This window comes from Sinocyclocheilus grahami, unplaced genomic scaffold (assembly GCF_001515645.1).
Source record: "Sinocyclocheilus grahami isolate Dianchi unplaced genomic scaffold, SAMN03320097.WGS_v1.1 scaffold96.1, whole genome shotgun sequence".
Lineage (NCBI taxonomy): Eukaryota > Metazoa > Chordata > Actinopteri > Cypriniformes > Cyprinidae > Sinocyclocheilus > Sinocyclocheilus grahami.
This window is the reverse complement of record NW_015505275.1, coordinates 1,845,625-1,873,622: the sequence shown is the minus strand read 5'-3', so window position 1 is coordinate 1,873,622 and position 27,998 is coordinate 1,845,625. Positions and strand designations below refer to the sequence as shown.

General features: G+C 35.1%; 2 protein-coding genes and 1 pseudogene across 10 annotated transcripts in view; 1 reads left to right on the top strand and 2 right to left on the bottom strand.

Moving 5' to 3' along the window:
* Positions 1–255: 255 nt before the first annotated feature.
* On the bottom strand, positions 256–1,310 carry LOC107587865 (complement C1s subcomponent-like; annotated as a pseudogene).
* A 4,965-nt stretch (positions 1,311–6,275) lies between these two features.
* On the top strand, positions 6,276–15,823 carry LOC107587796 (tumor necrosis factor receptor superfamily member 5-like). Of its 5 annotated transcripts, XR_001609512.1 has the most exons (11): positions 6,276–6,787; positions 9,077–9,202; positions 9,292–9,447; positions 10,999–11,092; positions 11,732–11,808; positions 11,952–12,068; positions 13,012–13,111; positions 13,899–13,906; positions 14,283–14,337; positions 14,446–14,537; positions 14,924–15,002. XR_001609512.1 is itself a non-coding variant. In XM_016275722.1 (9 exons), exons 1-9 carry the CDS (start codon positions 6,754–6,756, stop codon positions 15,091–15,093), a joined length of 882 nt encoding a protein of 293 aa, XP_016131208.1. In that variant the 5' UTR covers positions 6,279–6,753; the 3' UTR covers positions 15,094–15,823. The 5 variants fall into 5 exon arrangements, 2 of the variants coding, with proteins under 2 accessions (XP_016131207.1, XP_016131208.1); XR_001609510.1 differs by having other exon boundaries at positions 14,283–14,537; XR_001609511.1 differs by having other exon boundaries at positions 14,283–14,525; positions 14,924–14,996.
* Positions 15,824–21,073: 5,250 nt separating this feature from the next.
* The window catches only part of LOC107587794 (protein tyrosine phosphatase non-receptor type 6), a 23,713-nt gene continuing 16,788 nt past the window's right edge, over positions 21,074–27,998 (bottom strand). For 4 of the 5 annotated variants that reach the window (XM_016275716.1, XM_016275718.1, XM_016275717.1 and 1 more), the window contains 9 exons: positions 27,120–27,216; positions 26,910–26,989; positions 26,656–26,802; positions 26,326–26,460; positions 25,646–25,800; positions 24,532–24,599; positions 23,537–23,688; positions 22,016–22,089; positions 21,074–21,496 (listed from right to left, as the gene is read on the bottom strand). In XM_016275716.1, the coding sequence (XP_016131202.1) occupies positions 21,394–21,496; positions 22,016–22,089; positions 23,537–23,688; positions 24,532–24,599; positions 25,646–25,800; positions 26,326–26,460; positions 26,656–26,802; positions 26,910–26,989; positions 27,120–27,216 (1,011 nt within the window). In that variant the 3' untranslated portion in view covers positions 21,074–21,393. Of the gene's footprint in view, positions 21,497–22,011; positions 22,090–23,536; positions 23,689–24,531; positions 24,600–25,645; positions 25,801–26,325; positions 26,461–26,655; positions 26,803–26,909; positions 26,990–27,119; positions 27,217–27,998 lie in introns of all 5 variants that reach the window. The other variant, XM_016275719.1, reaches the window with a different exon arrangement.

Genomic DNA, 27,998 nt, shown 5'->3' with positions numbered 1-27,998 from the left:
GCAGGCTGGGCAGCCCATGAGCACTTTACCTGCTGGATTACCCATGAAATTAGTTTAATGTTACTAACATTGGACAAAAAAGGCCTTGCCAGAATTTTTTTTTAATAAAATAGGAAATAAGAGACTGAAATCCTTTACTTGTGAAAATGATTTTATTGGGGAGTATAAAACAACTTCATATAAAAGTTTAAAAATTCTGAATTATTCATGGAAATAGCAGATACCTACACATCAAACATATACAACAGTGAATAACTTTATTGGTGTGTATTAAAATTAACAATTGGTGTATTTTTGTGATTTGATGTTAGTTTTTTCCCATGGTTTCCTTGATCCAATCCAGGTAGTTTTGAACTTTAGTATAGAAGCCCTTAAAGCTTTTATTCCCACATCCAATAGGACCCCAAGATACAATGCCTGTAAGACGATAAGGGTTGTCTGGAGACCCATAGCCCAGAACAGGAGAAAACAAAGGACCTCCACTGTCTCCTTGACAACTGTCTACTTGGTCTCCTCCAGCACAGATCATGTTATCAGTGACAGGCAAACCCACTGAATCACATTCATCAAGTGGATATATCTGGACAGGTGCATGAAGCAGATATCTACTAATTCCTTTTTCATATCTTCCAAAACCTGAGATTGTGGCCTCTGCCACAGGTTCATCTGTTTTGTTTGGTAGACACACTGACCTGATGTTTGGGCCTATAGGCACCCTTTTAGTCATTTTGATGAGTGCAATATCATAATCATAGTTAGATGGAGAACCAGTACCAACTCGCTGATGATTTGGGTGAATTATTATCTTTTCAGTCTCCATAGTGACTGGATTTTGGCTTTTACCATCAATTATTCCCCCTAACCAATTCATGGTGTTTTTTCATATCCATCCACTACGTGAGCTGCTGTTACAGCCCATTAATCATTGATTAAAGCTGCACCACCTCTGGGACTTTCCCTATGAAAGAGCTGCCAGGGAATCTGCTTCAATAATGCTGGCTTCCCACCAAAGACCTCTGGTGGTGAATAAACGGAAGTCCATGGACTGAATTCGTGACAACATTAAAACTTCTTATGATTATCTATGAGATGATAAGAGTGTAAGAACACACAGAGTTTTCTGGGTATGGCCCAGGCCACTCAGGTGACATCAACACACCTTCTTGTGAGCCTGCGTGATCTTCACTGCAGCTAACTGACACAAAGAGAGAAAACAAAACCGTGTCAGACGCTGGCAGACCTTCTTCTACGGCCAGAGTGTAAGAACACACAGAGTTTTCTGGGTATGGCCCAGGCCACTCAGGTGACATCAACACACCTTCTTGTGAGCCTGTGTGATCTTCACTGCAGCTAACTGACACAAAGAGAGAAAACAAAACCGTGTCAGACGCTGTCTTGATGTCAACATGAAACATTAGCATATTGCCCGCCCACTTGTTGGTCTTTTCTCGTTGGTCTGAATGAAAATGCTAATTCATTCTTTGCCACTAGGAGCTGACTTTGGAGTGGTAAAAATAGCGGTTTCCCCAGTAACGCTGTACACAAAGCAGCACTGCACTCACAAACGCTGCTTTATCAGGCTTTACAGGCTAGATTAAATGGAAATGAGACCAATCGGATCAATCACCGCAGATTAGCATCACGCAAAGGAGGGGTTTGGAAAAATTAATCATTAAACGAATCGTTTGGGAGTCGTTGAGCAAGTAAGGTAAAAAATAAATGCATATTATCAGACAATGAAAGTGTTTTTTGACCTTGCATGCATGTCAACCTGTTGTTGGGGACTCCCAAAACCAAAATATTAACTTTTCATAACCCATAATAGGGGCACTTTAAATGCTCAAGCTCTTGGATTCAGCTTGGCTTTCAATGTTTTAATCATTCATCACTTGGGAAAAATTAATTCTGAAAGTGATTCCAACAATATAGTTTCTCTGTGGAGTTCCCTATTCTCTTAGAATTACAATGATTATTAAAACTTAATAGTTATAGTCTATGGTGTGAATGGCCCTTTAGTCTTGTTGCTATGCTGATTGTTTAGCACATTTTAATCTTTAAATTATGAAATTATTTTATTTCAAATTAATATTTCATGTCTATGTATTAATTTGCTTGCTAAGTAGCTATGTAAAATGTGTAATAATAAAAAATATATATATATTTTTAATAACGACTGGCTAAATATGACAGCCAAAATACATATCTCAAAATCTCATTCATTACCTTGGCAGGTGTGCTTATCAGAGCCAAGGATGTAACCTGGTCTGCAGAAACAGCGATAACCTCCAATGTAATTATTGCAGAGTTGGGTGCACTCATTTTCAGGGTCCATACACTCATTAAGATCTAAAAGTCAGACAGATTTGAGGTTAAAACTCAGATCAGCAATAACTGATAACACTCTCAGCGACCCACAAATAATCTCAACTGCTTTCGGCCCTGTAGTCAATGTATTACTCATTATGTTTCTCACCCTGTATGGTCTAAAAGCCTCGAAATCCAGTGTGTCTCTCAGTGTTCGAGTATATATACCAAGATATAGTTAGTTATTAAGATAAGAGTTAGTTATGTCATCAGAACAGATTTGGAGAAATTTAGCATTACATCACTTATTTACCAATGGGTGCCGTCAGAATGAAAATCCAAACAGCTGCTAAAAACATCACAATAGTCCACAAGTAATCAGCACAACTTCCATCTTGTGAAGCGAAAAGCTGTGTGTTTGTAATAACCAAATCCATAAAGATGTTTTTAACTTCAAACCATTGCTTTCAGCTAAAATATGAGTCCCATCCATAATATTGCCTACTCCAGTGAAAAATGAACCTGGTCTGAAATATGCACACATCAAGCACCATTTACAAGCAAAAACAGTCCAAAACAGTCTGTGGATTTTTATGTGAGAGGACAACAGGGGGTGGATATTTTCACTAGGGGAAGCAATATTATGGATTATGGAGTATTTTAGCCAGAAGCAACAATGTAAAATTAAAACACCTTAACACAAGATGTTAATCGATGGGCTGGATTCGTGTCGATTACTTGTGGATTATTGCAATGTTTTTATCAGGTTTTTGAACTCTCATTCTGATGGCACCTATTCAGGGCAGAGGTGAAAAAGTGGTGTAATGCTAAATTTCTCCTTATCTGCTCCAATGAAGAAACAAACTCATCTACATTTTGGATGGCCTTTTCATTTTGGGTAAACTATTCCTTTAACATAAAACTGCACTTCTAAGTGCACAAAGATACAATTTGCATTTTGTACACACACCTTTAAGGCGTCATCCTCACACTCAAAGCTTTCTTCTAGGTCCAAATGTATTAGAGTGAGTGTGATGTTGTGTCCAGTTGGAGCACACTTTTTCCAAGTAAGGTTGGAACGGGGATCATACCCTTGTGGATGTCCAGGTGACTGCACCCATCCAGCCAATGACACTGACCCACACACGGGAAAGAGAAGGACACTAACACTGGACAGGAAAGGAAAAATCAGGAAAAACATAACAGAAAACAAGAGAAAATAGTTAGAAAAAAATTAGTAAAGTAGAAAAGAAAGGGATAGACAAAGAAAAGGAAGCATGCAGAGATGGATGGATAAATGGGTGGATGGATGGATAGATAGATAGATAGATAGATAGATAGATAGATAGATAGATAGATAGATAGATAGATAGATAGATAGATAGATAGATAGATAGATAGATAGATAGATAGAACATTCAAACTTATAATCCATGCAACATTTTGTTAGAGGAAAAATACTATGTAGAGAAATAAATTCATACCAAAAAACGATCATGATGAGTGTTAAAACACAGCCCGCTTTCTCCTTCTGCACTTTCACTTTCATGCTCTGTGTGCATCATCATGTCCAGCCCTCTTTTCCCCTAAAAAACAGTCATCATAAACTGAATGTTTCCCAACATTTGTCAGTGGGCGTTCACCTTGAACTGACGTGAACTGGAGGGGGAACATGTAGTGACTGCTCCAGACAGACTGTTGTGGGGATATACATCATATTCACATTAATTGAATTAATTTAAAGCATATTCAGTTCATGTTCAGTTCATTCAGTTCAAAAAAAGTATATTGAACTTTTCATTGTAATTTGAGTTCACAATTTAAAATAAATAAATAAATAAAAGTCAACATCTTTACTAATACGAACACTTATTTAGTTAACTGACAACTCACGCATATGAGCCAGACACACATTTGTCTGCAGTACAATGCTGACACCCATGGATGCACTTTGACCGGACAGTACGCCGCCTGGTGGCAGAAATGAAAAAGAGAAGAAAGTGAGGGGTGGAGAAATAAAAGAGGAAGAAAAAAAATGAGTCAAATATAGATGAAATGGAAAAAGGAGAGAGGGTGAGGGAGAGACAAGAGCAGGTTTAGAGGGTAAGAAGAGAGATGGGGGCACGGAGGAAGACGAGGTTATCTGCACTGTATTTTCTGGATGTTTTCCAACTATTTACCGTAATAACCACACAAAAAAGGTCAAACAATGTCATTATGAAATGTTGCATTGTATTCTGATAAGTCATTTTACAGCAGTTTGCTAGTATACTATGTACAATACATTGGTGTATAGAGCTGTTTAGTTCTATTTGTGATTGCTGTGGTGTAGTTTTAGAAAATATGTAGATGTGCATACACATTACATTTAATATTTTCTCTAATGCAACAGTACATTTACCAATTACATTACATGACCATTGCCAATAAATTCCACAAATTATGCTATATTACCAATCACTCACTCTCATATATTTACCTACAAATGAGCTAAGTAAGCTATAAGTCACCAGACAAAGGAAGTAAAACAGAAAGCTTTATTTAACACAAAACTAAGGAAGTAAAATTGTTCACTATTACAGTGTAGGCCATGATTCCCACTTCTGTTGTTGTTTCGAACCTGAAGTTTTGCCTCTTTTTTTTTTTTTAACTGGGGTCCAGGGACTTGAAAGGGGACACAAGATGTGTTAAAATAAAATAATTGAATTTGACATTATTACAATTTTAATCTCCTTTCTAAATGTTCTTTGAAAATCATGAGCTAAATCATATTTATTTTATTGTTCTGACAACCATTGTTTGTATGTTTCTAACTTGTGGGTAGAAAAATTATTCAATGTTAACTTATTAAAAAGTAAATATTGCCTAGATGCTATTTTACACAGGTATGTGTATGTGTGTGTGTATATATATATATACAGTTGAAGGGTTCCTATTTGGGGTTCCATGCCATCAAAAAGGTTGAAAACCCTGATCTACAGTATGTATACCTCAGATAACATAATCATTCAAATATAGTGGATCTTTATGACACCATTAGTTCTTATGACTATGCTTTGGGAGACTGATTAGATGAGTTTGTTTACATCACAAGCATGATTAAAACACCTAAATGTACACAGTATGTTTTTGTTTAGAGTCTGTTCCAACGACAGCATATTTGATCTTAGCTATATGTTGGAGATGAATATTGTGAAGAAAGACCTTTTTTCATAAACTATAGAATAAAATATTACATACTGATATGCAGAAGGTTCTGTGTCCCACAGCACTCGCATCAGAAATTACAGTAAAGATATGAAACTACACTGTTAACAGTTCTGACCAAATGAGGAAAAGAGTAGGAACAAATGCACACACATTCTCACCGTGATGGTATTGTCTTCCGCAAAGCTGTCTGTGGGTTTTACATTTACATTGTCATTTTGCAGACGCTTTTATCCAAAGCGACTTACAATTGGGGAATACATAAAGTGATTCTTCTTAAAGAGGCAAACAGACACAGGAAGTGCTCATAATACCAACTTTCAGGCATTTGTTCAAATAAGTACAAGCTAGAAAGGAAAGGAAATAAATAAAGATTAAAATGAAGTCAGACCTCACTTTTTTCTGATATTTAGGTCACACTGTGTGATTCAGAGCAGGTAGCAACAGATATTTGCAGATGCATTTTGCTCAAACATTCCTGCCCCAATCCAGAAAGAATTTAGAAAGAGTTATAGCCTAATATTATTCAGAAATCTTATTAAAACAAACTAAACGTTTAAGCATAAAACACTTCACGGCAGTAGCTTTTGCTAACACAATACACTTCCTCACTTGTACAGTTGGTGTAAAACCCAGAGAACTGCCTCATTATCTCGAACCTTTGGCAGTCTAGCAGTAATTGAAACAGCTGTTTTAGTGGATGTCATGAGTAATGTTGACTGTAATCTAATCACACAATAACTTCTCAATAAACTGAGGTCTCATGTTGACATTGTCTCTGTGTGCCTCAGGGGTTTATTACTGCACGAACAGGAAGGAAGGAAAGAGAATGCAAGCTCAAGTGCAGAGGGTGGATAGAGGTAGCGGGGCTTTCCAGTGCAGAGGGCAGAACAAGAGTAACAGAGGGGGTAAAGAGTGGGTGACGTAAAAAGATACAGAAAGGAAAGAAAAAAAATGATTCCCCTACCTGCAGCGGATGAACTGAGACACCCCACAAAAAGACAAAGCAAGCAAGCGTGACAGACAAACAGAAAGAAAGAAAAGAGAAGAAGACAACTGACGCAATAGCTCGGGTCAGCATGACCGAATAATCATCAATTCCTTGGTAACTTGCGTGAACGGATCAAGACATCACTTCCATAATTGGTGTTAAGGGGTGTACAAGTCAACAGACTTCATATGACTGCACAAAACTGTTCACACTGAAAGTACCGAATCGAGAAAACACTGAACGTAGCCAAGATGGGAGATGTGAAATGCAGCACATGTCCAAAAGGTGGGATTTCTATACTGTATCGATACTGTAAAACAGCTGATTTAAAAAGTTATGGGAAGTTATGCATTTCTGTTAGAATTTTTTTATATATAATATAGTGGGAATGTTAGCTGTTTTTGCTATATTAGAATCTATTACAGTGTTTAATGTAGGCTTGTTTCACTTATTGCTCGTCAAAATACTTTGAACAGCTTTATGAAAGCAGTTCACAAACCACTGTGTGAGAATAAACGATCAAGATCGATCCTCTGCTTTTTATTACTGCTATTTTTACAGCGACATGATTTGAAGTTAATTTACATTCAATTCGCCTGTGTTTTGTGCTAATTTAGAGACACAGCTTGCCATTCAATTGACTGTAAGGCACAGGGTATTATTTTTTTACTCATCGCATTGTTTTTATCAACGTGAAATCAGCCCACTCTGGCGTACTCAGGAAATCCTGTACTGTAACCCTGCTAACAACTGAGCTTTGATGGTTCCTGGAATTTACGCATAAAATAACACAGGACATTCTGTATCAATTTGAAATAATGACATATAAGGTGGACTAATATGTATGTATTAGTCCTTATCTGACCTTAGACCTTAGACCTTACCTAATATGTACAAACCAGCATTTAATTAATGAAAGATAGCTCAGGGGCACCTTTCCATTAAAATATTTCACAATGAGCTTATGTTTTAAATTTTAAAACTGTATATAATTGAAATGAAGCCAAAAGGCATTTGAACACTTTCTTGCTATACAGACTTTAGCGGAGGATGTTCATAGTTAATGTGCTGAACTACACCTATGGTTATTCTGGTAGGACACCTGTGTGAACTTGAGGAGAACTGACTTCATACTGTACATGCATGAAAAATTATCATTTGAGAAGTATCATTTGTTTGCAGTTATCACTTGGTTTGATGTTTTTTTTCTACTGCTATGAAATCCATACAATTAAAAAAGATATATAATATATATAATAATATTCTGTCATCACTTACCCTAATTTTGTTCCAAAGAAGTATTACATTATTTCTTCTAGAAAACATATTGAATAATGCTTTATTGTGCTTTTGCCAAGGAAAGCCATTGTTTCAAACCACACTGAATACAAATTTATGGGCAAACAAACACTTTTCTTGTCTGCAGTGTTTTACAGCGACATGATTTGAAGTTAATTTACATTCAATTTGTCTTGCGTTCTGTGGTAATTTTGTGACACTTATCAAATTATCATACAATTGACTGTAAAGTAAAAAAAAAGAGAGAAATTTTTACATTTAATTATTGTGTGTTTGTATATATATATATATATATATATGGCTGTAGGCTAAAATGTGTAGGTCTTTTTAAGTCATATGCAAGCAACTACAAATGAATATTTTCGTGTGCTTTTTTAAAAATATGTACACTATATTGCTATAAGTATTGGGACACCTAATTGAACAAGTCTGACTACTTTAGTAATTTCCATGAGTACAAATCTTGATGTTTAATGATATTCTAGGGAATTGTGTGCTTCTAATTGTATAGCAACAGTTTGGACAGGACCCTTTTCTATTCTAACATGACAATGCTTCTGTGTATAAGGCAAAGTTCAAAAAGACATAGTTGATTCAGTCAGTGTGGAAGAACTTGACCGGTCTGCAGAAAGCCAGCTGAACAACTCTGGTGTGACTATAAATGCAAACCTTGAGCCAAAAACTCATTACCAAACACCAATGGCTTGTATACACTATATGGACCCCCTTGTTTAGAACAGAAAAAGGCACTTCCAAAACTTTGGCAACAAAGATGGACGCATAATTCATGTATTTAAAAATGGTATTTCCATCTCTTTTGCAACAGTTTTGGAAGTGCCTAAAATGACTGTACCCATAAGTACAAATCATTGGTGGTTGGTGATAAGTTTTTGGCTCGAGGTCTGCATTTAAAGTCACACCAGAGGTGTTCAGCTGAGATTAGGACTTTGCTTTCTGCAGACCGGTCAAGTTCTTCCACACTGACTGAATCAATCATTTCTTTTTGAACCTTGCTTTATACACAGAGGCATTGCATGTTAGAATAGAAAAGGGTCCTGTTCAAACTATTGGTATAACATTAGAAGCACACAACTCCCTAGAATATCATTATATGTTTAAACATTAAGATCATTAAAAGTTACTAAAGTAGTCAAACCTGTTCATTAGAAGGGGGTGTGTCCCAATACTTTTGGCAATATAGCGTAGATTATAAATGCTACATTTTTTGTGTGCTTGTGAGTCTTGTGCAAAAACTGAGCTTTCTTTCTTTCTCAGGAAAATATATGTTTGCCAGCTGCAATGCCACATCGAGTACAGTGTGTAATACCTGCCCGCGGCGTACATTTATTGATCAGGAAAACAAACTGAGGCAGTGTCGAGCCTGCAGGGAGTGCTCCAGCAGTAATTTCACATTCACTCACTCTGGTTTATATTACTAATAATTCCAAATGTCTTTTTCAACAAGTAAAGTTTGGGTATGTGTGTGACAGCCAGCAACATGGAGATGGTAAAGGAGTGTGAGGAAGACAAAAACACGCAGTGCAGGTGTAAGCCGGGATACTACTGTACACACACAAGCGAATCCCACTGCGATAACTGCAGTCCGGTCTCCACGTGTCCTCCAGGGGTAGGAGTTGCCTTTCGTCGTAAGTACTCAACATTTGGTTTTCAAAATATTTGATGCCTTAGTCTACCACCAAATATGACAATCCTTGAAATATTTTAAATTGATATATAAAGATATCTACTTATTTAAGTCTCAGTTATACTGTGAAAAATGAAACTATTATAAATAAATATATCGTATAATCGGCATTATTTAATTTAATTTCAAAATAAATGTAACTGTAATCTGTTAGTTACTGAGAAAAAATGTGTAATTAAATTACAGTTACTTATGAAATTGTTAACGATTACAAAGGGAGTTACATCTGAATATTTTCTCACACACACACACACACAGATTTAATTGATTTCTTTCCCAAATTGCATTGACTGCTCTTGCATTGACACTAGTGTTTCAGGAGTTTAGGACACAGAGTAGGACACATGCTTGTTCGATAACTGTTTTATTTTGTTTTATTTGTTATATTAACTGTTTTATTTGGGTTTATATATATATATATGCTTTATTTTTTTTAATGAACTATTTTTCCAAGGCATTGTTAGATGCCAGTGTTTCCTGTCATAGCTATGCAAAGATTGGATTTCAAAAAGTATCATAGCTATTAAAATATTTCTTGTTATGATTTTAAATCTGTATTCAACCTCAGAATGATCTCAAAGTAAAAAGAGGCACTAAAACCGGATTTTGTGGTGGCTGTGCTTCAAAAGTAAATTATTATCATCTTAATTCAAGTGATGAAGGATTTTGAAAAAAATCTGACAGTTTTCAGTGTTGAGTACTACTGTAAAGTTAACCATTCCTGGTTTAAATGGTTGAAAATGATTAACAGTTGAAAACATTTGTTAGACATTAAAAGTAATCAAATGTTTTCAGGTACATTACTTTAATAAAGTAATAGAAATAAGTAACCTTCCACTGGATATAATATATAATTATGAGGTCAATTTGTTGGCCAATCGAAAGGCTAATTTGTCATGGGTCCCTTTGGAATTTCCAATGGGTTTTAGAATGGCGTTTTTTGATTTATGAGTAGAATACAAGCTATGTGCTACTTGCAGAGACTCTCACGTTTGGTACATAAATATTACATACCTCAAACGTGACTTTTGAAATTACTGGGCATTTTTAAAAACCTGAGAGTTGCTACATAAAGACTAAGATGACTGTTCATTTCACCGAGCACCTGAACTAAAGATGCTTTTGATAGTTGTAGTCTTTTTTAGTGGCTTGTTGGCAAAGTACATTTTAAAACAAAACTGCCACACACTTTCTTTAATCCATCTACATATCCTTCAATATGTCTTCATAAGCTGGTTAAAAGACTATGGGCATGGAAAATGAACCTAACTTAACTCAATCATGCCATGAACCATGTGAACATAACACTACACTTTGCCACAAAATCCTGAGTGCCTTTTAGATTGACAAGTCAAAAAATAATCAGTTGAGTTTGCATTGAAGCATGGATATACCTGTTAGAAGATCTGCAATGGTCTGAACTACTTCCATAGACTGTTTAGAGTGGAATATGTGGCAGAAGGACTGCTGAATAACTGAAGCTGTGTTGCAGACACGTTCCAGAAAAACACTGTGTGCAGTCCCTGCCCAGAGGGAACCTACAGCGATGTGGACGACTACGTTTCCAGCTGCAAAAATTATACAAGGTGAGAGTCAGTGTTGTACATTGACAGTATACTGTAGCAATTTCACAATTGACAGAGTGACAGACTGACTTCTCACAAATTCACAGAATCCCCCCCCCACACACACACACAGTGTATACATGACTAAAAAGTCCTTTAAATAGAAATGATCTCTTGCAAAACTATCACAGGCTTCTGACTCACTTTATTTATTTCCAAGTTACACAACCAAACTTCTGCTTAACTTTTTCCTCTACAAGGTACATCATTTTAGACCTATAATGGCCTTTCTTATCTACCACTATCTGATTTAAACAAAAGACAGAGGAGGAATGCACAGCTTTTATGTATAACCATTACAGGTTTTATGTCATTCTCCTACACGAAATAAGACTGCATTAATTTGCTTCCGTTCAATAAAAGTGTAGACGTACACTGTGTAGGAAAGTGGGTGGGTATCACTTCCTTTCTCAAACTCCCTCTGATATACTCATACATATTTCTTTCCTTTTTTCTACATGTACACAAAGCAATACACACATACACAAACTAATATTATACCCATACATAATAGTTTCCATGTAATTTTCCTTAGCTCGATAGAAATAAAACATGACCGTTTCCCTTCTGAAAACATTTGCCTCATTTGTCATTTTACAGTTGTGATGATTTGGGTCGACATCTGAAGGATCCTGGGAGCAGCCAATCAGATGTTACGTGTGGACCATTTAAAGCATGTAAGTCTCTATACCTCTACTGGAAAAACTCTTATTTTATAGGAAATGTGACCATGTTCAATGTGTGTGTAAAATGAGTTGGAAAAAATCCTTCTTACCAGACCTGGATAATGGGTAAACTCACTATTTATCCTTTGTTTCAGCTTGTTCTTGGATGTTACCTGCTAGTCTGTGGGCAGGGATCGTGATTACTGCCGTGATTATATTTCTGATCCTGTTTATAATTTATTGGAGAAACAAGCGCCAGTCAAAAAGATTAGGTAAGTGTAATATATAAGTAACATATTAGGTCCCATCTCACTCACTAAACATGTGCACGCATGTATTTTCACGAAGAGATCGTGATTTATAAATCATTTCCCACCGAATATGTATTCTACATTTACAATCAATTTTGACAGCACATATTTAGAGAGCGAGAGGATTTAAAATAAATCCGGGAATCATCAACATAGATATATAATATTAAATATGAAAACATTGATATAAGACTGAATCATTTTCTTAGAGACTGGTCACAAGCATTTCTGCCCAGTGGTCAAATAAGTCAAGCTGACTTCATATCAGATCTGTAGGTTCTAGATTGACTGTAATTGTCCTTGATGATGGGTGAGCAGAATTTTGCACTGACGTACATAAAAGGGTCATTTAGCAGTACCGCATGTTTAAATGATGGGAAACCAAACCCAAACTCTGTCACTAATACTACTAACATAGATGCATATGCATATGTATTCCCACATATACAATGTCTAATGCAGGTCACTGAGGGATAAACTGCTCTGAAATGTTTTGATATGTAAGATAATACATCTGCTGCTGTCACTGATTTCCAGCATCAGTGAGGATTTACACAAAGTGCTATGCTGTAGGCTTTGTCAATAGCTTACTGCTTAGTGCACAAGATGCTTAAGATTAAACTGTTGCTGGTAAACCACATCCTTTCAGTTCTACATACAAGCTCGCAGACATGTATCAGTGTGGTGAACAAACTGCTGGAAGTAAAATACAGACTACTGTAAATGACGTCCATCTCTCTCACATAAACCTTTGTGGAATTTTCTACATTAAGAACAAAGTAATTATCAAATAAATAATTCAAATGTATGTGGTAAATGCAAATCTAAAGAACATTAAAAAATATCAAACATACAGGAAATGTAATTGTATTTATGAGTCATAACTGACATTTTGTGTTCTCAGAGATTTCTTTAAGCCACGTCTCGCCAGTGCTTCCTCCAGACATCCTGAAATACCCTGCAGACTGTGATGTGGAGAAGCATGCAGAACATCAGCAACTCACATGCAGTGTTTGGGGTAATATATTACAAGTAACGCAAGTTACGTAATCAGATTACTTTTTTCAAGTAACTAGTAAAGTAACGCATTACTTTTTAATTTACAAGAGAATATCTGAGTTACTTTTTCAAATAAGTAACGCAAGTTACTTTTTTTTTTTTTTTTCAATTTATTGATTGACAGCTCTCCTGTCCCCATGTTGAGAGAAATCAGAAGCTGTTACTGTAATTCTAAAATAACTCACTCATCTCATAAATAATTAATTCATCTCACTCACACACAAAAAAAATCACAGATTCAGTATTCCTCAAAATGAATAAAAATTATGCAACTCAGAATATGACGCAAACCTGCAATAATTAAATGTTAAACAACACAAATATCCTTTATGTATTTAATCCCATTCTATTAACCAATGTCTTTGCTTCTGACCTTCGATGATCCAGTTCAACCATACTAATAAGCAAAAATGACTCTAGACAAACATTTGTGTGTTTTTTTTATTGCTGAAGAGTATTGAAATTTCTTCTTCTGCATTCTGCTGTACAGACGTAAATTTACTTTCCCTTCAGCCTGAGGCTTATTCATTTCACTTTTGGCAAAAATATAACTTTTTTATTTTAAAATCAAACAAGCAAGCCCTGTCCAGATTTAAAAAGTAATGCAAAAGTAACGTAACGCATTACTTTCCATAAAAAGTAACTAAGTAACGTAATTAGTTACTTTTTTATGGAGTAACGCAATATTGTAATGCATTACTTTTAAAAGTAACTTTCCCCAACCCTGCTCACACATTTAGGTAAAATGTTTGACTATATATGTGTAAATGTAGGCCAGGTTTATTTCTCAGCTCCAGTCAGTTCAGTTTTGATTCAGTCCAATTCAATAACTGTGTAAAGTTCATCAATTATGAAACAAGTTCAATTCAGCTCAAATAAAAACAGTAGCGTCGCTATTCAGCTCAATGTTGATTCAATTCAGTCAATGTTGCTTCTTAAAGCATCTCTAAAATTTCTAAAGCTGTGACCTGGAAATCTATCAGATAACTTTACACAGCATTCTAGAATCTCACCAAACATTCCCACAGTACACATTAAATAGAGTCAGGAGAGTTTCGAAATAAGCGTTACCGTATTTTGTGATGACTTCAACTCTGGCTTTGCGTCACTGTGTAGATCATTACGAAGTTTCCTTTGACCTCTTCTGATCTTATCAACTCGCAGACGAAGGGTACAAACCACATACATGTTGTCTTTCATTGCATGCCAATTGAATTAACCAAATAGGTTTAGCTGTTTTGGCCTCCCACACTTTCCTCCTGCACTTAATTTGCCGCAGGCGATAAAGTCTCTGATGTCTCTGCCAAACATGGGTCTGAATCGCACACTGTTGTAAAACCAGTCATATCGTGACAACAGGTAGAAGTTACGGTTTGTACAGAAATCAGCTTTTCTGGTCTAATCTCAAAAAATGCATTTACAAGAAACTGTTTACACCTACACATTTTTAATACTTAAAGAGTTTTTAATGCTTTTGAAACAGAAACCAAGAAAGAAAGACCAATCATTTGATTTAAAATACAGTAAACAGTAAAATTGTGAAATTTTAAATGAATTTTCTATTTGATTATATTTTAAAATGTAATTTATTCCTATGATGGCAATGCTGAATTGTCAGCAGACATTACTTCTGAATATACGTGAACATTATTCATATTATTAAAAAGTTTAAAATATTTTTAGTTCAAAAAGGACACAGCTTATTGAGACGTTTAGCCAATCACCGATTGATAATTTTCTATTTTCTTTTTCCTCAGTTGAAAAGTACCCAAACATGGACAGCAGCATACAGTGTGATGGATTTTTGCCAACACTGACAGTGTCAGAGAAATACAGGCCTTCAGCTGCCGCAAATGGATATACAGACAGCATCACGTATCACTCGAACTATCAGTCGGAGCCGCAGGAGTCTGAATGGAACGATTAACCTTGGCTCACAAACATCCTATTAACCTGACAATTATCTACAGTATAGAGTGGTTTTATCTACCAGCGTAGAAGCTTTACTTCTGTTCTGGAAGAATGTGTAAATAACTAGATTTTATTTTTTTATAGAAAAAAATTATTGAATACACATTTTACAAAACCTATATGTATGAAAACATAAACAGATACTGCAGTTACACATTATGTGCTCTCTTGTAGTAATCTTTATTTAAGTTGCTTTTTCCAGATGTTTCATTTCATTTCAATAAACAATTGGTATTTGAATAATCCCTTGACTGTGTATAAAAGCAAAAGGGTGAAGACTGTCATTTTGTCATACCAGGTCTTACCAGAAGATGTCACAACTGACACCGGAGACTTTTCTTTACTGATCTAGCAAAATATTACGTTTCCCAGTCCATTATCGTCCCTTAGAGGTCAAATGAGGAAATTGCAAAGAGGAAGGTGTTTAATTTTTCAGTTTTGTTGAAATGGATCAAGGCTTCATATAATAACGTTAAAAAATATATTTTTTTTTGTTAATGTTCTGGAAAGAAGTCTTTGTGCTCACCTAGGCTGAATTTATTTGTTTAAAAATGGAGAAATATAATTACAATTTAAAGTAACATTTCTATTTGAACACATTTTAAGATGTAATGTATCCCTGTGATTCCAAAGCTGATTTTTCAGCTGCCATTAGTCCAGTCTTCAGTGTCACATGATTCTTAGGAAATTATTCTTATATGTTGATTTGGTGCTCAAGAAACATTTTTTTATTATTATTATCAATGTTAAAAAACTGTTGTGATTTTTATTATATATTGTGAAAACCATGATCAGGATTTTTTGATGAATAGATAGTTTAACATTATAAATATCTTTACTGTCACTTTTTATCAATATAATGCACACTTACTAAATACAATTATTAATGTAACAAAATCTTAAATGAGCCCACACTTTGAACGGTTGTATAGATAGATAGAGTTGTGTGTATTGTTATTAGTATTGCAATTAGCATCAGTATTAGTATAAGAAATACATTCATACAAACAGGATTTTATGGTAATATAAATGGTTATATTCTAGAGTGGACAAATAAAACTACATGACATATTTCAGACCACATGTGTTTCAGCATTTTTAGACATTTTTAGTTTGTCTATTGCAATTAATCAAAACCCTATCACACAGATTTATCAAATCCATTATTTCTAATACTTGCCAATCTAATAGCAGGACACTGGACATTAAATGTAATTTAGCAATGAAGAATTCGAAGTTGTACTTGACCAGCTAAACTACTGGCTCATTTAATCATTACTTTTTACTTTTGCTTACTGTAAACATATCTGCATAATACAATATTAGGGTGCCATGAATCCATATATTAAAGTACCATTCCTGAATGTTCAGAGGGCAACAGGGCTCTATTGTCGTGATCTCATTTGAACTTTGCATTTTGGTTTGACTGCAGCCATGAAGTGGAAACGGTGCTTTAAACGCGGATACAGTTTTATAGGAAGTGTCAATATTTTTGTAGTCTCCATTTAAACACTATTAGAGCCAAATCACTGTTGTGATATGGCCTCTTTCTGAACCCTGAGCTCTAGGAAAAAAATCTGAGCTCAAAAACCCCCAGCAAATGGCCCCTCTATTTCTCCCTCTCTTCTCTCCATCCTCACTCAGCCTTCTTAAAGACTTGCTTGGCAGTGACACCCTGAACCCTCATCTCCTGCAGAGAGAGAAAGAGAGATGTGACAGAAGAAAAAAGGATGAAGGACATTGTGAGAGATCCATAGTAGTAGCCCAGTTGCTAAAAGATTCGATTAATCCAAGAACCAAAGACATTCAGAGAAGGTCCCAGCACCACTGTGCTTCTGAATAAAGCCTTGAACACCAAGTTGGTCCATTGAAACCATTCCTAAAATGAAAGTACTCTTTCTATAAATGAAAAGAACTAAAATGAAAAGATTTTTAATGATTTAGAAAGAATCCTTACAAAGCCTGAATTTAATTGATCAAAGTGAAATAACAGTACTATAGTAAAATATTATTACAATTTAAAATAATATGATTTTCTATTTAAATACATTTAAACATGGTTATATTCTAGAGTGGACAAATAAAACTACATGACATATTTCAGACCACATGTGTTTCAGCATTTTTAGACATTTTTAGTTTGTCTATTGCAATTAATCAAAACCCTATCACACAGATTTATCAAATCCATTATTTCTAATACTTGCCAATCTAATAGCAGGACACTGGACATTAAATGTAATTTAGCAATGAAGAATTCGAAGTTGTACTTGACCAGCTAAACTACTGGCTCATTTAATCATTACTTTTTACTTTTGCTTACTGTAAACATATCTGCATAATACAATATTAGGGTGCCATGAATCCATATATTAAAGTACCATTCCTGAATGTTCAGAGGGCAACAGGGCTCTATTGTCGTGATCTCATTTGAACTTTGCATTTTGGTTTGACTGCAGCCATGAAGTGGAAACGGTGCTTTAAACGCGGATACAGTTTTATAGGAAGTGTCAATATTTTTGTAGTCTCCATTTAAACACTATTAGAGCCAAATCACTGTTGTGATATGGCCTCTTTCTGAACCCTGAGCTCTAGGAAAAAAATCTGAGCTCAAAAACCCCCAGCAAATGGCCCCTCTATTTCTCCCTCTCTTCTCTCCATCCTCACTCAGCCTTCTTAAAGACTTGCTTGGCAGTGACACCCTGAACCCTCATCTCCTGCAGAGAGAGAAAGAGAGACGTGACAGAAGAAAAAAGGATGAAGGACATTGTGAGAGATCCATAGTAGTAGCCCAGTTGCTAAAGATTCGATTAATCCAAGAACCAAAGACATTCAGAGAAGGTCCCAGCACCACTGTGCTTCTGAATAAAGCCTTGAACACCAAGTTGGTCCATTGAAACCATTCCTAAAATGAAAGTACTCTTTCTATAAATGAAAAGAACTAAAATGAAAAGATTTTTAATGATTTAGAAAGAATCCTTACAAAGCCTGAATTTAATTGATCAAAGTGAAATAACAGTACTATAGTAAAATATTATTACAATTTAAAATAATGATTTTCTATTTAAATACATTTAAACATGTATTTTATTTCTTTGATGGCAAATCTAAATTTCCAGCAGCCAGTGTCAGTGTCACACGATCCTTCAGAAATCATTCTAATATGCTGATTGTTGCTCGAAAAACTTCTCTAATTATTATCGATGTTGAAAACTATTAATATATTTGTGGAAACTATGATACATTTTCTCAGGATTCTTTGCATGGAAAGTACAAAAGAACAGCATTTATTTATTAATACAAATCCTTCATACAAATGTCTTTAATGTCACTTTTGATCCATTTAATACATCATTGCTGATTAAAAGTATCAATCTTTCAACAAAAAAAAAATCTTACTTCAAACTTTTGAATGGTAGCAACGTGTAACCCAAAAAGAATGGTTTCTATTTAAACTAGCCCACAAAAGGCCCATCACTCATTTAATCCCCCTCCTCCTCTTCATCTCTTCTTTCACCACAAGTTGGTCCATTGAAACCATTCCTAAAATGAAAGTACTCTTTCTATAAATGAAAAGAACTAAAATGAAAAGATTTTTAATGATTTTGAAAGAATCCTTACAAAGCCTGAATTTAATTGATCAAAGTGAAATAACAGTACTATAGTAAAATATTATTACAATTTAAAATAATGATTTTCTATTTAAATACATTTAAACATGTATTTTATTTCTTTGATGGCAAATCTAAATTTCCAGCAGCCAGTGTCAGTGTCACACGATCCTTCAGAAATCATTCTAATATGCTGATTGTTGCTCGAAAAACTTCTCTAATTATTATCGATGTTGAAAACTATTAATATATTTGTGGAAACTATGATACATTTTCTCAGGATTCTTTGCATGGAAAGTACAAAAGAACAGCATTTATTTAAAATACAAATCCTTCATACAAATGTCTTTAATGTCACTTTTGATCCATTTAATACATCATTGCTGATTAAAAGTATCAATCTTTCAACAACAAAAAAATCTTACTTCAAACTTTTGAATGGTAGCAACGTGTAACCCAAAAAGAATGGTTTCTATTTAAACTAGCCCACAAAAGGCCCATCACTCATTTAATCCCCCTCCTCCTCTTCATCTCTTCTTTCACCTACTCTTTTCATTTTGGTCTGTCTCTTTTCTCACACTTTTTATAATTGCCATAGATAAATAAAAATATAAATACATTGAAAAATTTAGAAATAAAATATATATATGCAAACACATATTTATAGAAATGTAACTCAATTTATAATAGCAATCCCCTATTATTCTATGTTATTGATAAATCAGGCAAGAATATGATTGGATTTTATTACACTAACCCAGATTCAGATGTAGGCTGCATCATCCTCATGTTCACAGAGATTTGAAGACAGGTGGAAGAGGAACATCAAGGTCAACAATCAAAGTGAGTCACTGTGGTTCGTTTTGAATAGACTCTTTATATACTATGACAGTTGATCATAAGCTCTTAACACTGCCAAACTGAGAAAAAAGAAATAAAATAAAAATATATCTAATGTATTGTTGCTTACCCAAAGCCGCGAGATATTCTTCAAAATTTTCCTGGGAAACCATGTTGTATATGCCAGCATAATTAGGTTTGGACATTTTCTCAGTTTGTTTTTTGCTTGACACGAATCCAACTACACTGTGTGTGATCTCTGCCACGGTGGGCTTGCTTTTCCCTCTGGTTATCTGCCTGATCTCTATCCGTGTCTCTAGGCAGCACTATCGTATTGTACGCTAGTTCATTTGGTTAAATTATAGCGATTGACGCCGTTTCCTACTAACAGCACGCGAAGTGAAGACACCGAGCAGAATCCGTGGTCTGGTCAGTGTTTCCGGGAATTTATTCCGTGATGTTGCGTTACACAATGCTCCAAGACCTAGCTCCGCTTTGTCCTCTGTCCTCTTGTCCTCCCAAAAGCGGCTACGACTCCTCCCAAACCAGCTCAACTCTGAACAGAGCAAAGACCAAATCCTCCCTGATTTTGGGACTGCTTTGCAGGCATCAAGGGGAGGTGCTACAGGTGGACGTGTCCCTGCGGTTCTGTCAAACGTTATTGAGAATTTACCCCTTTAAAATATGCAAATTAGGCGTCATCTTATTAAATATGCAACTATATGTCTGCAGAAAGTGTTTAGTTTAATTCGATGTAGTGAAAAATCTCAAATGAAAACTGAAATAAAAAACTAATGCAATATAGATGTATTTAAAAAAAAAACTTAATAAAAAATTTTACGAAACACGACTTGGCCTAAACTTTAAATAAAAGCTGAAAGTAAAAAATAAAAACGAATTCAAATTATAAAAATTATAATTGTATCTCAGTGATAATAAATTATTATTATTATATTTTTAATAATAATATTGTCATTACATTTTTGTTTATCAATTATAGGATCAATTATAATATTAACAATAATATTTCTAATATTTTATTCTACGAATAACATTTATTCTTCAATAATTTCCTCTCAGTTTGATAGAAGTTGGGTAATACTGAAAACAAAATATTTTTAAACCCAATCATAAAATTCACAATTTACGTTTGTACCTCAAAATCAAACCATGCTCTCTCACACTCTTTTTCTCTGACACACTTTGTTCTGTTGCTCATGTGGCACTCTGTAAAGTTCATTCATTTCCCCTAATGTTTTTCCCGCTGTGCCTCTGAGTTAAATGAGGTCAGCCCTGTATGGGGTTCACTGATCAAGGGCCACATTTGACCCTGATGTCTACAGCTCTCTGATGTAAAGAATATGAATGAGTCAGGTCCCTCTCTCTCTGGCATCAGGCCAGAGTTTGTGCGTATCATCTCTGCAGGACATCAACCTTTCCATTCGGCCTCACTGTTACAATAACATCCCGGAAAATTAAACATTCTATGCAAACACGCCTTCATTTTATTACAGCAGATAAACATAATGGCCAGGGATGACAGTCTTTGGACATGACTTTTATTAAAACCGAGAACGAGTGGATGATTTATATCAATTACTGCTTGGTGAATTTACTTAACAAATTTTTACTAAATATAAAAAAATTAACTAATACACACAGACAAAAACATAGCAAGAGTTGTTTGATAAGGTCAAATAGTTTGGCATCTCTGTAAAAACCGTGGCTCAGTTTTCTTATTTTAAAATAAGCTGTACAATCATGAAGCAAAATTAAATTTCATCTTCTTTCTTTCTTTTCTATTTTTATCGTTTCCTGACAGATCCACTCTTCTTATCCTCCGATTTCTGTTTTTTGACATCTTTCTTTCCCTTTGCTCCCAGATTCTCATAAACGTCTTCATTTTTTCTGAAAAAAGGGGGGGGAAATCAGTATAACTGATTAGTCACTAACTTATAGCAGTCATCATAACCATCCCAACTTTTAGAGAAACAAAGGAGTGAATGAGAAGTCCACTGCAATGCTTGGATTTAAATGCCGATAGACTTCATTATGCAGAAGTTGGTATGATTATACTTAGTTGTTTTAATAAGTTCTCATTTTATTTGCAGTCTACAACATTTTGTTTTGTCAGCAGCTTGAGCTATTAACTGACCCAAACCACAAAAACGTGAGAGAGAGAGGCTTGCCAAAGATCGTCCAGTAAGCCAATGATTAGTTCAACTCTTTCTCTTTCAATTGGACATTGCACAATGGTTCTAAGGCTTCCAAAAAGATTGTGTAAGCAGATGGCTGTGTGCCTGAGAGATCTTTGAACCGCCTACAAAACTGGTCATCGGTTTGAGGAAGATAAGGGGACGTAAGAGGAATGTTTCTGGATGGTTGTGGGAGTATTTGGGGATGCACTACAAGCAGAAGTCTACTTACTTTGCAGAGGCTTTGCGACTGGCCTTCTGGTGTTTAGACTGAATTGAGAGGTTTCCATATTCGGTTTCTGTTTCCTGTAACAGAAAGATTTTAAAAAATCAATAGCAATACTAAGTACAACAGATGGGAGATATCAGTCTTATCTTCCTTTTTTTACAGTGTTGACTTTGATAAGATATTGCATGGGAACCGTTTTGAGGGTTACTGTTGAAAAGTTTGGGGTCATTTTAAGTTGTTTAATATTTTCAAAAGAGGTGCTTATGCTCACTAAATGTTTGGAAGTTTCACCATGACCACTCCCTCTCCTTGGTCTTCAAAAATGGCTGACATTAAATTAGTGATCAAATGTAACACTTATGGCAATATGATCATATTTTGTAATGATCATTTAATCTGACTAATTTTTTAACTGTCATAAATTAACATCTCAGGAAAATGTTATGGGGTTTCAAATCAAAATGTGACTTTCTGTTACGAAACAGGATGTTGATTTCATACATGTCCTCTGTAGAGGACACCAAGACTAAAAGCATGTTTATTACGCATTTTGCGAGAAGAAATTTTATTTCAATATTCCTATGAAATATTAGATACTATGAAAATCTTGCCAATTATTACTCCCAATATTACACTTATCTTTTCATTACATATTGCCCCAAGAACACATTAATATGCAAATTAGATACAGTTTATAGATGCATTGTATATAAAGGCAAATCCCATTTATGGCCATTTTATACACATACTGCATAAAGAAAAATGGTATATCAAATCAGTCTGTTATATCTTTCATAACATAGTTGAGAATCATCTTTATACAAAGTTTGGTATGAAAAAAATCCTGAAACCTAAAAAATGTTTTATCCTGAAACCTATAAAAATAAATAGTTTTTGCCTATGCCAATAAAATTTTATTTATTTATTTATTTTTAATTGAGTCCAGTTGTCCTCTACAGAGGACATAGCATAACATGAATAAAATATCATTTTTCAAAATATATATATTTTTAAATTCCTATGCTCTAAACAATGTAATGACATGAAAAAATACTAAATTCACAAAATGGTTTTTTTCCGGGTCTCAGGAGGCTAATATATTTTAAAATGTAATTTATTCCTGTGATGGCAAAGCTGAATTTTCAACAGCTGTTACTCCAGCCTTCAGTGTCACATGATCCTTCAGAAATCATTCAAATTATGCTGATTTGGTGCTCAAGACTCATTTCTTATCAATGCTGAAATCAATTGAGCTGCTTAATATTTTTGTGGAAACTGTGATACATTTTTCTTCCAGGATCCTTTGATAAATAGAAAGTTCAAAAGAACAGCATTTACTTGAAAGAGATAGCTTTTGTAACTTTATAGAGATGTATTTACTTTTTTTTTTGTGCTAAATATCAGTATTAATTATTTTAAATACTGTATATTACTGACCCCAAACCAAATACTGGCTTAATTTCCTTTTATTCCCTTTATTGCATTTCAAAAACCTCTCACCATGATCCTCAGCCATGTTCTTACCATGACAGCCCTTCGTGTGACCTTCGTCGACTCTATATACTGTAGCACAGCCAAGTAGATGAACTTGTACTGTGCTTCGGTTTGCACCATGCCAGACCGCTGGTCTCTAACCATCTGAATACACTTCTGGATGTCGATGTCACAGTCCAGACCTGACAAAGACAACATATTTAGAATCATTTGCGAAAACTGCGATCATGTTTGATCCAGGATCTAGAAAGAAGTACCACCCAGAGGTGTTCATGTGAAATTATAAGATTATAAGACTAACTATATTGATTTGTGTAAAAATATCTGGACCATTTAGAAGGGAAGCATGTTAGCCCTAACATATTGTAAGTTCCAGAAAGCCTGAGGACATTCACAGGTTATAATGCTTTAATCAACGGGATTGCACTGCATTAACCCTAAATCGTAATAAAAATGATCAACTATAATGAGTCTCTGATGTGTGATTTTTCATGTCCTGATCTAAAATGAGTTTTGCTATGGTAACGTTCATTAATGTTTCTAGATAAAGATAAAAATTGAAACAGTAGTGACCCTTTCTAGAATGTTTTTGAGCTTAAATACACTTGTAAACCTCTCATTAAGAGCTGGGATTAATTAAAAACTAGATTTCACAGGATTCCAGAGGTCTGAGTAAAAACTACCTAAATACACAAATTTTTCCACTGAGTTGAGAATTTATGTTTATGCAATTAGCAGACACTTTTACTGCATTCAATGTATTTGTGGAATGAGTTCATCAGTTCTCTGAGAATCAAACCTATGGCCTTTCATGTGATGTTGCCAAAGAATGGTACCATGAAGGTATTACCAGGACAATCCCAAGAGGTTTTAAGTGCTTTTCTAAAAGAGGACAATGGCTAATATCTTGCTTCAGCTAGAGACTGAACCAGACACCAGGCTGTTTACTTTTTAAAGCAGATTTTTTTTTCATAGTAAAAGTAAGAAAACCTCAAAAACCTCAACACAGAGTGATATAAACTCACCTTTAGCATCAATGTTATCTATAAGCATGTCGATTACCACAATGGTTCCTGTTCGCCCAATACCAGCACTGCCAAAACACATTAATCATCAAATAACTGAAGATATCTCTTCAAGCTTGCAGAGGTCATGAGACACTGAATTTCCCACAGCACATGTTAATACTAAAGAGTAAACAAACTATTAATTTAAAGGATTATAGTGAGGAGTATGAGATCATGAAAAGTTCAAGCATGTACTGTGATTACGAAATGCTAAGTGGTGTGACTACTGCCTAAGACCGCCAGCGTGTATTACATTTCATGCCAAGATATGAAATGTACTACACTGTTCTCTTATTTATATATACACATCTGAATATTCTTGACATTAAACTAACTAAAAACTGCATATAGGGATAGTTCACCCAAAAATTCTGTAATTAATTACTCACTCTCATGTCATTCCAAACCCATAAACCCTTTGTTCATCTTTGAAACCCAAATTAAGATAAATTAAGATATTGATGAAATCTGAGAGCTTTCTGACCCTGCATAGACAGCAATGCAACTACCATGTTCAAGGCCCAGAAAGATAGTAAGGACATTGTTGACATCAGTGGTTCAACCGTAATGTTATGAAGCTACGAGAATACTTTTTGTGCGCAAAGAAAACAAAAATTACAACTTTATTCAACAACTTCTTCTCTTCCGTGTCAGTCTTTGTCGCTTGTTCATGAGAGTACATTCTTTGCCCACAAAAAAATATTCCCGAAGCTTTATAACATTACGGTTGAACCACTGATGTCCCATGGACTATTTTAATGATGTCCTTACTGCCTTTCTGGGCCTTGAACATGTCAGTTGCGTTGTGGTCTACGCAGGGTCAGAAAGCTCTCGGATTTCATTAAAAATCAATGTGTTAATCTAACCAGTTCACCACAAAAATGTTTTGTGAGAAACGCAAAATAAGTGGCATTTAAACCAGCATCAGTGTTCAATGCTGCCTATAAAATGTCAAGAATATTCAGATGTATATTTTATGGACATCTGAAATAGCATGAAATAGAATGTTTTGTGCTCATGAAGCCCCCAAGTGGTAGAATAAGCTATAAGAGGCTCTGTTGTGAGTAAGTACCTGCAGTGGATGATCATAGGTCCAGTTGAAGACAGTTCGTGCTGTTTGACGTTGACCTGCTCCAGAAAGCTAAGCACTCCACCAGGCTCTTGTGGCACGCCATGATCCGGCCAGCTCAAATATTGGTAGTGCCAAATGGTGCGAGCTGGCTCTTTCTGAAATCAGAAAAGTAAAGAGATTTCTGATTTAAGAAACATTTTACTTATATTTTTAATAAAAAAAAAATACTACAGCCAGCATAATGATCTTAGTGAAAAGATGTAATTAAAATGAACATAGTTTTTTGTACAAAAGGCACGTGTTCATGAAAAACTCCATCAAAAAACGCATTTGAAAAATAAATATAAATGTCCAAAAATGTTTTAGTATTTTAAGGCACGCGTCTTAATTTTACTTTATTTATTTATTTATAGTTCTAAAATCTGTCAAAATCCTCACTTTTTGACTTTTGATCTAACTACTGTATAATGAAACTGTGTTTGTTAATAACAGAAAGGCCACATTTTAAAGACACAATACTGTGTTCTCATGATACTGTTTTGTCAAGGCAAAGGTATAAAGTGCATTGAAAGAGAATGAGATATAGGGACAGAATCTGGGCCGCAAGTGCTGTATGCAGAAATGTGGTGTGTGCTAGTGTGAATGTTTGCACAAAGGTATTGAAAAGACTGTTTTCTTACCCGGTGTGGTGCTGTGAGCTCCATCACTCTGACCTTATAATCAGCGGCATCCTTCTCACTCAGTAACGTCACCACATATCTGCCTGCTTCCTTTGACTCTCCTTCAGTAGTAGGCCAGTATGGCACGCACTTATTCTGCAGAGGGCGCATGTAACAAGAAAAGGAACTGTATATTGTTAGACCTTGAAATGTTGCATTTGCAGTCGAGACATTTTCTACGTTTTTGACTGCAAGGCTATAATAGTAAGTGCATTTAATAATAATAAAAGATAATAACACTAAATAAAAAACAATGAATTATAAATGGGAAGAATGTTAACTATTACTAACCCGTCCTTTCTCAACCTCTCTTGTTGTCATGACGATTACTCGTGACTTTTCTTGCCATACCATTTGCCAGAAATCGTTTACAGTTGTTGCGAGGCAGCCTTGACAAGCAATGTAAACTTTCTGGTAATTAATATCCATTAATTTGTTCTGTGAACACAGACATATAGAAAGAGAGAGGAGGAGGGAACAGAGAGGGTTTAACAAAAGAATTTGAGAGATTTATGATTATGGTGTGATTTATGTTGTGGACGTACTACAATGTAGTTGGCATTGATGTAATCAGAGCCGACAACATTAGGATCTGCGTTTTGCAGGGTAACCCTCGTGTCATCAACTGAAAAAATAAGAAATTTTAATATTTATTATAAAAACTGTCAGAATGTATGCAACTTATCACTATTAAATATATTTCATTTATATATTTTTCAAAGAAATACTGTATTGTGACCAGATTCATTTCTCACAGGGAAGGATGTTCTTGTATCTGTTTTTGCTTTTGTTTTCTGGTCTCATTCCTTCATCTCTGCTCTTCGTTACCTTAGTTTCCAACTTCTGCAGCGCCTGCAAGCAGAAAAACAGATTTATAGATCAGAAATAGCACAGACAGTGAGAGAAATTAAGATAGAGAGTACACGTGACCACATCCTGCTTGTTGAGAGTAGCTCTGAACGATCGTTTGGCTCCTGTGGTCTAACCTTACTACGACCAGAGAGCCTCCAATTTTAGCAACAGTTGAACAAAATCTTTTTACCAACCTGTACCAAGTGTTAGAAGTACAAAAATGGCTGTAAAAATGCATGAATTGTCTTTAATCAGACTCACAAGCTCATGTAAATGATGTGAAAAAACTTGATGGTTATAAAACATATGCCAGCAACCATTTATGTAAAAAAAAAACTCAAAACTCAAAACGTAAAAAATAAATAAATCCAAATAATTATCTCTTAAAGGGGTCATATGATACTATTTCAATTTTCCTTTCTCTTTGGAGTGTTACAAGCTCTTGGTGCATAAAGAAGATCTGTAAAGTTGCAAAGACTAAAGTCTCAAATCCAAAGAGATATTCTTTATAAATTTAAGAGTCAGCCACACCCTCCTAAAACGGCTCGTTCTAACACACCCCCACATACCCACGATGTGGGAAGATTTGCATAACGCCGCCCAAATGTTCACGCAAAGAAAGAAGGCATAACTTTTATTCTCGCTGTAGTATTGTTGCTGCCGCCATATCGTGAAGGCACTGTGTGATTAGTTGTGAAAGCGAAACTACTTTGTTTGGCCTTCCAAAAGAGGACGATATCTGCTTCATCATGCCTGGAGCTGATCCGTGCTGGTCGCTGAGG